The sequence below is a fragment of the Drosophila yakuba genome, chromosome 3L (assembly GCF_016746365.2).
Source record: "Drosophila yakuba strain Tai18E2 chromosome 3L, Prin_Dyak_Tai18E2_2.1, whole genome shotgun sequence".
NCBI lineage: Eukaryota > Metazoa > Arthropoda > Insecta > Diptera > Drosophilidae > Drosophila > Drosophila yakuba.
Window position 1 is genome coordinate 16,658,923 of NC_052529.2, and position 10,777 is coordinate 16,669,699.

The following is a 10,777-nucleotide window of genomic DNA, read 5'->3' on the forward strand; positions in this document are numbered from 1 at the left end:
CCATGAACTTTTAAGCAATTTTTTGATTACAAATCTCGTAAATATAAGAATTTGCCACGCATCGAGTTTGGGTATTATTGGGTATTATCCGAACACCGACGAACGGCCACACGCAAGCAGTGAAAATCCCAATGAAACGAGGAATCCAATAAGTTTTAGCCTCAAAGTGTTGCAACGGTTGGTGCATTTATCGATTTAAAGAGACAGAATATCATAACCCTTGACCGCAAAGCCAAAAAACCCAAAAACACCTGACTTTAAGCCATCAAAACACTCGAATCAACGGCTGTGCAGCAGCAGGAAGAAGAGGAAGAGAGGTGCGTGGTGCGTAGTTAGTGCGAAATTGCGTATTAGAAAAGAAAACAACAACAAGCAGCTCTACGCGGGCCACCAAACATTTCGAACGAACATTAGCCAGGGAAGAAGGAGCCGATCCAACGCGTTGTCGCATTCGCAGCGGTAGTACGAAAACTGGTTACATGGGTCCGACGGATCAAGACTGGATCGGCTGTGCGGTGTCTATAGCCTGCGACGAGGTCCTGGGCGTCTTCCAGGGCCTGATCAAGCAGATCTCTGCCGAGGAGATCACCATTGTACGGGCCTTCCGCAATGGCGTGCCGCTGCGCAAGCAGAACGCCGAGGTGGTCCTCAAGTGCACGGACATCCGCAGCATCGATCTCATTGAGCCCGTGAAGCAAGATCTGGATGGGCACACGGCACCTCCGCCAGTGATAAACAAGCCCACGCCCGTCAAGCTACCCCACTTCTCAAACATCCTAGGCAAGCAGCAGCAACTCCAGCTTCAGCAGCAGCAGCAACAGAAACAGCAGTTTCAGGAACAGGAACGAGAACAGGATCTGCCATCGACGCCGCGGTCACGGGCCAACGACAATGGACGGGGACCGGTTGGGGGAGCTTCGACTTCTTCGGGCTCACGTGGCAACTTCAACTCGGCGCTAAGCGATAAGATGCATCAGCTGAAGCTTATCGAGACCAACGGCTCAAATGGCACCCGAAGGTAATATAGCAACTTGCTGTTTGATTTTTTTTTAATGTGCCGTTTTAAAACTGCACTACTACTGTTCTAGCTATCTAGTTCATTTTTAAGCCATTTTTATGTTTAAATTTACTACCCAGATAAATAGCCTTTATAACATAGAATAAAAGGCAACAGCCGTTTCTGATAGGTGTTGTGCCAACTGAGAGTACTATTTAAAAGCGTTCCGTCTAACTTTTATATTTGTTTCGTCATCCAGAACACCGCAAACATCCCGTGCGTCCAGTGCACAGCAACAGCCGCAGATGTCAACGACACCAAACAGCGTGGCCGCCTTTTTTGGCAACATGATACCGCCGAAAGTTGAGGTAAAACTGGGCGCTTACGTGAGCAACACCCGGGAAAGTTACTGCAGCAGCAGCGGAGACAGTGGCGAGGCGGCTGGCTTGTCGTTGGGCAGCAGCAAACCCATAGATATCGTCAGCAACGGAGATGGCTTTTACAAGCAGAACGCAGCCTCCAGCTATGGGAATGCAAATGGAAATGGAAGAAGGAATGGCAACGCAAATAACAATGGAAACGGCAACGGAAATGGTTCATATACCAATGGAAATGGGAACGGCAACGCAAAGAACAAGCGGAACAGGGTGCGTAGGGAGAGCAGCATGCGGCAGCAACAGGTGCAGCAGACTTTTGGCAGCGAGGCGGACGATCCAATGATCCATGAGGATTTCGATTTTGAGGGCAATCTGGCGCTGTTCGACAAGCAGGCAATTTGGGACGACATCGAGTCGACGACCCAAAAACCAGATGTGGTGCGGCACATAGTAAACAGTCATCATCATAAGCCAGAACAGAAGTACCGCCACGACGAGAACATTCTGGCCAGCAAACCACTGCAATTGCGCCAGATCGAAAGCATGTTCGACGGCAGCCAGGATTTTGTGACGGACGACGGTCTCATTATACCGACGATTCCGGCTTACGTTCGTAATAAAATCGAGATAAGTGCCGATAAGGCGGGCCTTTCCCTGCAGAGGCAGATCGACATTTTGGCGCGCGGGGCCAGTGATCTGGCCATAACACTGCTGGGCGGTGCCAGGCGATTGACGCCGGCCAACAACCATCAGTGGCCGAAGATTGTCATCATCTGCGATGGCGTCAAAAATATGAGGTGAGTTAATCAAAGGTGTATATAACTTCAAGGCGGAGACTAACATAAAGGCTTTTAGAACAATTAACATTGGAGCAGCCACAGGTCGCCAGCTGGCTTCGCATGGGCTTACTGTCCTTCTGTACGTGGAGCAGGCCAAACTACTGGAGCAGCACAGCAGCAGCCCAGAGATTTCCTTGTTTAAGGCAACCGACAATGTCATAGTTTACTCAGTCGACGGTTAGTTACTGATTATCTATGAAATATAATTGATCGAAAACTTAACTTTTTAAATTTTTTAGCCTTACCCACGCCAGATCTTGTGATATTATCAACTAACACCGCTAATTTATCCGATGCGATCAAGAAATGGCTCAGTGTAAATCGGTGAGTGAACCCCCTTTAACCTCGAAAGCAACTTACAATAATGCATTTTTTGTAGCGCATCGGTGCTTGCCGTAGACCCGCCGCCGTGTGGCATTAATGAGGTGGCTATCAAGTACTCAATACTACCCATACTACCATTAAATGGCATATCAACCGCAACATCATCATCCTCTTCGGCTGCCGCCACACCAACGCCCATTGCTAGCACTTCGGCAGCAGCAGCGGCTACCAAATCAGCAGCAGCAACATCAACGAACAATTGTGGCAAATTGTATTTATGTAATCTAGGTATACCGGATAAATTCTATCGTGATTGTGGCATTAAGTACAAAAGTCCGTATGGACATAAATATGTGATACCGATTCACTCAAAGGACTGAAACAACGACAACACAAACACCAACATTTACAACAGCAATCAAACTGCAGCATCAGCAACAACTGCAATCCATTAAAGCAAGAATAAGAACACACAACAAAAACAATAACAATAACACACCCGCACACTTGTGATGATCATCAAGTCCAGTTTCCTGTGAATCTAGCTCTTAGTAGTCTTCTCTCATATATTACTCAAGTTAAACATTTTGTTCTACGGCGCGTACACATATAGTTTTTAGGTTACTTCACGCATCATCCCTTTAGATACGCCTAGTTATTATACCTATATTTTCTAAATTAATTCAAAGCTGCCCCGGCCAAGTGCCAAACTATGATTAGTTTCCAATTGTACTCTATAGATTTTTTTTTTATTTTCATTTTTAGCAACGACACTTCTTGTACAGCCCTCTGTTTTGAAAGCTAGTCCAGCATTTACAAGTTTATAAAGCTTTAGTTTAGGCGCACGCTCTAAGGAATTTTTCAAACATTCAATCCCAAATTTCCTAAGGCTTTAGTTTAATTTACATTCACTGTCCTTCCTGCAAGTGGTCTTTATAAACGTAAACAACAAATCAGGCGATAAATTGTTTGTAAATAACTATACAATTCTATGGGGAAAGATAAGATCATGTTAATTATTATCAAGTATGCGCAATAAATGCCAAATTCAATGTCTAATTTTAAGCATAAAATCAACAGCAAAAGCAACAACTATTGTACGATGTAATATGGAATACAAATCCAAGTATAAATCAAATCAGATAGTTAAGTTAGTTTCGTAAGCATACAGTGTTTAAACATTTAACAGACCATAACAAACAAACAAAGAAAACAAAACTTATAAAATGAGAAACACTTTATATTATGTATAGAAGTAATTAAGATGTGTCTTTAAGCAAAACTAAACAAAGTCGAGAGCATAATTTTTTACCCATCGAATACTAAAAAGAAACCACAACACAATACTTATACTATAAACCGTAGAACGATGAATTTTATATAAGTTTAAATCCAATCAAATAGTGCAAAATTTTAGAGGGTTGCGACTCAGCAAGGCAACCAAAAACTCAAAACAAACAACCCAAATTGAAACTACTTGTTGTATAAATAATAACTATAATTGTAATTGTAAACTCCAATCATGTTGATGATCATCTGCAAATTCAATTTCCAAACCCATCAAATTATATTGTAAAAGAGAGTTGAATGCGGATCAATCAGCCGCCAGGCGGATCCCGCAGTGACTGTTTTGCGTTAGGAGTAGAAATGATGACCAGACCTTAAAGGGATGTTGGTGGTGAGAGCGGATGAGAAGGTTTTTCCAATACCACAGTAACAACAGATTTCACAGCCAAACGAATTAGCACCAACACAAGGAGAAACCACAAACAACCAGATTTTGGTAACGCTTTAAAATTGTAAAAACATCTATTTTTGGGCCAATTGAAATTGTTAAACAAGAAATGAAAACCTAATTTTAAATTTATACTTAAAAGACAAAATTGTACGAAAATTCTTTTTTGGAACAAGAAATCAGGCAGAAAAAACGGATAAAAAAGAGAGTCCTTTCCAACGTAACAGCAATATTAAAAAATACAAAACAACACCGAGAAGCCTTCTCATGGAAGAAAACAAACTTCACAAATGTGTTTTATTTGGGGGCTTATAAAGAATGTTGCATGCATAAATTATTGGTAAATATGTTTTTATACGGCATAGACGACTAATAAAACAAACCAATAAAGACGAAGGTATCCTTAACTTCCCACACCACTATAAGATTACGAATTGGCTTTATTCCGTGATATGGCATTTCGGGCAGTGGAATGTTCCTTGGAAGTCAGGTACAGATGACCTAGCCTATCTAGTTGTAGAATTGATAACCATAGACGTCTATCTATTTGAAAATGTTTCACATTATGGTTGCCTTTATCTTGTTACCGACATTGAGCATCGGGTAAACAGATATTCCAGGTAGCTCTAGTAGCTAATAGTTTTGAAAACATACTTGCCCTTATCATTACGTATAACACCATTATGAGATATCCAGTCATAAATATGGCTTTGATGAACCCTTGCGAATGAAATTCATGAAACTCCTTGACTCGGCTATAATTCAAGTGCAATTTTATTACATTCCGCTTAGATCCATAAAGATTAGTTTTAGTTTTTATCTTATTTGAGTGTGTCGTGTGTCGTAGTGTATAACTTAAAAGTGTGTAGAACAGTGTGTTGACTTAGGCGTAGATAAAACAACAGGTATTGTTAATAGATATATGGTAGTTAAAAATCAGATGGCATTATCGATCGATTCTTACCCACTGTCAGGGCCAAACACAAACAACTCTTTACACTGCTCTCATAACTCCCACTCTAAATCCTTGGCTGCCGAAAAAACAAACCAAGAACAGCCGTCATCGGTGATTAAATTTGGTATTTGCTTGATTGTAATCAGAGATTAGTGGCCCGAATACTCACATATAGGCATGTACTGTACTGATCTGAGCCCCCGCGGCGGCATCGATTCTGTGGCTTAAGTACCATTTTGCAAGATAAATAGAGATTTAGTAAGAAACGGATTTCAATTGCCTCTAAACAGCTACGAGATTAAAATTTATTTGGGTTTGTTGTGATTGTATTTTTAATTATTTTTCATTATATTTCAAGAGAGAGAGAGAGGAGGAGGAATACGTACGTTGGGATCTGGATCGCCGAGAACCCTACAAAGCCTGGTTTGCCGGTTTGCTTATGGGGCACCATTATAGTCGTTATATGCATACGTACCACAGTCGTGATCTTCTAACATTATACGTACCCAGAACCGAATAAATAAAGGACACACTCATTCGACGATTCGAAAGGAAACGTCGGCCGGAATGGATACGTACCCAAGCTATATTATCTGGATTATCTATGTAATACGCATATCTGCCAAAACAACTAACATTGGTCTGGTATAATGGATATGATATAATCACCTCGCCATACTCAATACGTACCGAAGCTGTGCGAGAGTTTAAGCGGCTGCGAAAGTGTGGAACTTCAAGTAGAGAACGCTTTGGGGTTACAAATCAAATCAAATCATATCAAATGAAATCAGATCAGAGCAGTGATGCAGTGTCAGAGTTAAATATGGTGGAGGCTTACCCCAAAGCCGGACGACAGCGATGCACAACACACGTTGACTTCGACTGGGTGAACGTGATCGTTAGCTGAGAAGAGTACATGGTCGAATGTGGTCAGGTTTCAGGTTGGGTTTCAGTCAGTGTTACCAACCTGTAGCTAGCTATACAACACACAAAATATCAAATATTAAACGATTCTCCTGCTCTCAATCTGCATCATTTAGTTTTCTTTAGCTTGACATCCGCTGTGTCCTAACCGAATTACTATGAACTGAACTACAATTGACAACACTGCGGATTCGTTGGGATTTCTATTTCCGGTTCGGTTTTTCTACGTGCCAAGTACACTGGACTGGACGGGGACTACATAATTTCAATCGCATTATATCAAGTATATCGTATCTCTTACATTTTTCATTGAGGTTGGGGTCTCAGGCTGGGTTCGGTTAACTTTGGGGTAGCAACAGAAATTTGTCTGCTTTATTCGGTCATTAGAGGTTGGAACGCAAGATCAAAAATAGAAATCAATTAAAGTATTAAAAATTTACAAAGGTAGTTGTATCTTCACATTGGAGCGTCGAAAGTGTGGCTCTAGGTTGCTTTATTGATTACGCTAAGAATATTCGCTTCCTGTTGTTTTCAGTAGTTCAATTTGTGGTGGCATTATAGTTCATGTGATTAATGCTACGTACGTGCGCTGGGCGGGATTCTAGCCTAGCGGCGGGAGTAGCGCTCACGGGAGTGGGAGCGTCTGCGCTGGCCATTTCCGCCGCTACCGCCATCCCTAAAGTGGTTGAAGTTGCGGCGTTCCCTTGGCGAGCGTTCCCTAGACCTTGAGCGGCGTCTGTCGTCTCGGTGATGACCAGCGCCTCCTCCTCCGCCGCCTCTGTCACCAAAGCGTCCTCTGTCGTTGCGTCCATGGCGCTCCCTATCTCGTCTGCCATCGCGTTCCCGTTCGCGATGATCTCTGCCGTGGTTGTCTCTATCATCTCGCCGGCCTCCACGATCTGCAGCTCTTTCGGCACGCTCGGGAACATCCGCCGCTTCCTTGGGTCGCTCACTGCTCTTCTCCTCAGTTGCGCGTCCGTTGTTGGGTCGTTCGCGCTCCCCATCCCGGTTGCGCTGTCGTTCTCTGGAGCGAGAACGATGTACGCGAGAGCGGCGGTCTAGTTCACGACCACCTACAAAGTAGCGATTGCGTCCACGGCCCTCGTCGTCGCGATCCGTCATCTTACCCGTCCGCTTGAGCTCCGCTTTCCGCGGCGCCGCCGTCTTCTCCAGTTCGATCAGCTTCTCTCTGATGGTGAGGAATCCGAGATGTAACTTACCACCAAAGTGGTCCGCCAGCCGGATGTCGTTGTCGTGAATACCGAGATAGGCGGAGCAGACCTCGCAGACGCGCAACTTCTGTTGCTGGTAGGTGGATGCGGGCATAGAGGTTCGGTATTCGTGCTCGGCCTTGATCTTCTTAGCACGCAGCTCCTCGATCTCCTTCATCAGCTCCATGCTGTCCTCCACTTCGCCGGCCTCGCCGAGCGCCTCGGCCTTGGCCAACTTCTTGCCAATCTCCTCCGCAAGGCCATGGACAGCATTCGCCTTCTCGGCCACCTCGGCAGTCAGTTCTTCCTGGGTCTCTTTCAACCGTTGTTTAGCGGAGTCGGTGCGTCGATCGCAGTCGGCGATAAAGGCTTGCAGGTGCTCCATGGCCTCGATGTCGTAGTAGTAGTCGCGCGACTTGGCGGCACTTTCGTAATCTGCGCGGAAAGCCAGGTCATGCACTTTGGGACACTCACCGAGATCCATGCGCGTGGACGCCAGGATGTCGTGCGGGCAGCAGTCGAGCAGGAAGGATTTGCAGACTCTGGTGTCCGAGAATTTTAGCTGGCGCTCGTCCCCATTCCGTGTGGTGCCCATTAGCTGGTCCAGCATTGCTCGCATCTGATCGGTGGCCGACATTTTGTTACTCGGCGCGCTCATTTCCTTCTGGCCAGGAGCGCGTGAAAAGTGCTGCGGCGGTGGCAGTGACAGCTATCTCGGTGACTTTGTGACCGATAGCGTGCGATGCGTGTAGAAATCCTCGATTTTCACTCACTTTTTTATCACCTAGGAAAATTCTGTGTGTGTGTGTGCGTGCGAATGTTCTAAAATGGGGTAGTGCTGCAAAACAGTGCTGTGAAGTACCAGTGGTGCGATATATCGGTGCACAGTCACGGTTTTTAAAGTAACTGCTTTTGTTCAGTTGTAATTATTAAGTTTATTGTGGCATTAATAAAAAAAACAAACAGCCACATAATTTAATTAGCATAAACAATTATTGTTTTTGGTAATAACCGTAAGTTGGGTGTTTATCACATATTATCAGTAAAAAGTTTTATTAAACACAAGAAATAAATATGAAAAAGCTATTTTGTAGGAACTTGTGTAAGTATTTTTAATATAGTTAGAGTTGCAAAGCTCGTTTATATATTTTTATTACCACACATCGATCTAAAAACTATTGCTAACTCGCTGCTCTAAATATCGATTTCTATGTTATACCATCGCTAAACCACCCCTTTAAACGTTGTTCAACACTAGGCAGCAAAACGTTTTCTTTGCGGCAATATTTTTTGTTGTTTCTTCGTTGTTTCGGCGAAATTTTGTTTTAAAATTAATTATTTTGCACTCGTTTGCTGGCCGCAACGATGTCCGATGACGACGATATACAGTACATCAAGCGGCAGCGTACGCTGCACTATGGATCCCTCGAGGAATCGGAGCGCAAGCGGCAAAATGCCGCGGCGTCTGGAGCAGCAACAACAACAACGGGAACGCCGGCATCGTCTGGGGCAGGAACAACAACAACTGGAACAGGCGGCCAACTGGAAGACATCGATTCCGATGAGGATTACGAGGAGTCCACGAAGAAGACGAGCAACTCTAAGCAGGCAGCAGCGCCACCACCCACAGCCGCTACTCTGGCCAATAAAATAGACGATGACTACTTCGATCTGGAGATGGAAATGGAGCGAGACAAGGTGGCGCTCCTTGAGGAATTTGAGCGGAAAAAGCGGGCACGCCAGATTAATGTCTCCACGGACGACACGGAGATCAAGAGCAATCTGCGCCAGCTAAACGAACCCATTTGTTATTTTGGCGAAGGACCAGCAGAGCGAAGAAGACGTCTTAAGGAACTCTTGGCTGGATTGGGCGAGAACGCGATCAACAAGAAGCAGTACGAGGAGGAGGAGCGCAAGCAGCAACAGCGGGACCAGGATCAGGCCACCTGGTATCACGAGGGACCTGATACCCTGCGAATTGCTCGACTCTGGCTGGCGGATTATTCCCTACCGCGCGCCAAGGATCGCTTGGTTCGAGCACGTGAGGCCCTTGAAGTGCCCAGCGCCACACGTGCCGGTCGCATGGTGGAGATGCAAAAGAAGCTGCAGTCACTAGCTCCGCTGTGCTCCCAGGTGGGTGACACGCGACCCGTGAGTAGTGCTGCCTTTAGCGAAGACTCCTCACTCCTTCTGACCTCCTCGTGGTCGGGTCTCTGCAAGCTGTGGAGCGTGCCCGATTGCGAGCTGAAGCAGACGCTGCGCGGGCATGCCAGCTATGTGGGCGGAGTGGCTCTGCGGCCAGGAGTCAAGGCGGACGAGGAAAACGTGGTGGCAATGGCTTCCGGTGGCCACGATGGCGCCGTTAAGCTGTGGGGCTTCAACAACGAAGAGTCAATTGCCGACATCACCGGTCACATGCCGCATCGCGTCTCCAAGGTAGCCTTCCATCCGTCCGGTCGCTTCCTGGCCACAGCCTGCTACGACTCCAGCTGGCGTCTTTGGGATCTGGAGCAAAAAACGGAGGTGCTTCACCAAGAGGGGCACGCAAAGCCGGTGCACTGCCTTAGCTATCATTCCGATGGCAGTGTCCTGGTCACCGGCGGACTGGATGCCTTCGGACGAGTGTGGGATCTGCGCACTGGTCGGTGCATCATGTTTCTGGAGGGACACTTGGGCGCCGTTTTTGGCGTGGACTTCTCTCCAAATGGATTCCACATAGCAACAGGGTCCCAGGACAACACTTGTAAAATCTGGGACCTGAGGCGACGCCAGCCGGTCTACACCATTCCTGCGCACACCAACCTAATTTCGGACGTGAAGTACCAGCAGGAGTGCGGCAGCTTTCTGGTCACCTGCTCCTACGACTCGACCACCAAGATCTGGTCCAACAAGACGTGGCAGCCGTTGAAGACGCTGCAGGGCCACGACAACAAGGTCATATCGGTGGACATCGCGCCCAACTCGCAGTATATAGCCACGACCTCTTTTGACCGCACATTCAAGCTGTGGTCGCCGGATAGCTGATTTTGATACCATTACTTTATTGTACTCACCTGTGGACGTACGCAGACAATCTCCACTTGCGATCTGCCCGCTGGGCACGACTTACTCATCAACTGTTTTTGTTATTTCAGAGACAATAGCCCAAGACAGTTCATGCAAACATTTCAAGTTTTCGTTTTGTATAACACAATTTGTTGTTTTTGTTAGGCGAAAGGCAGATGCAGCGATGTTGCATTTCGTAAATTTAAGAATTTTTTATTGAAATTGTTAATAAAAAATACATTTTTGGTAGAACATTGAGTTTTAATCGGGCTTTCATGGGTTTCTTGAAAGGCAGATGATTTTTACTGGTCCAATAACTAATTGTATCCCAATGTTATTATAGCTTGAGAATATAATCCAGTTTAGAACT

General features: G+C 45.6%; 3 protein-coding genes across 3 annotated transcripts; 2 read left to right on the forward strand and 1 right to left on the reverse strand.

The window, feature by feature from the left end:
- The first annotated feature begins 83 nt into the window (after positions 1-83).
- Positions 84-4,554, forward strand: LOC6534317 (enhancer of mRNA-decapping protein 3). Its single transcript, XM_002094961.3, has 5 exons — positions 84-1,018; positions 1,257-2,171; positions 2,230-2,390; positions 2,453-2,537; positions 2,593-4,554. The coding sequence occupies exons 1-5, from the start codon at positions 480-482 to the stop codon at positions 2,915-2,917; spliced, it is 2,025 nt and encodes a 674-aa protein (XP_002094997.1). The 5' UTR covers positions 84-479; the 3' UTR covers positions 2,918-4,554.
- Positions 4,555-5,028: 474 nt separating this feature from the next.
- LOC6534318 (putative RNA-binding protein Luc7-like 1) lies at positions 5,029-8,190 on the reverse strand. Its single transcript, XM_039374721.2, has 2 exons — positions 6,066-8,190; positions 5,029-5,974 (listed from the first exon to the last, which is right to left on the reverse strand). The coding sequence occupies exon 1, from the start codon at positions 8,018-8,020 to the stop codon at positions 6,758-6,760; it is 1,263 nt and encodes a 420-aa protein (XP_039230655.1). The 5' UTR covers positions 8,021-8,190; the 3' UTR covers positions 5,029-5,974; positions 6,066-6,757.
- A 416-nt stretch (positions 8,191-8,606) lies between these two features.
- On the forward strand, positions 8,607-10,656 carry LOC6534319 (U4/U6 small nuclear ribonucleoprotein Prp4). The gene has a single exon (XM_002094963.4). The coding sequence runs from the start codon at positions 8,728-8,730 to the stop codon at positions 10,384-10,386; it is 1,659 nt and encodes a 552-aa protein (XP_002094999.1). The 5' UTR covers positions 8,607-8,727; the 3' UTR covers positions 10,387-10,656.
- The last annotated feature ends 121 nt before the right edge of the window (positions 10,657-10,777 follow it).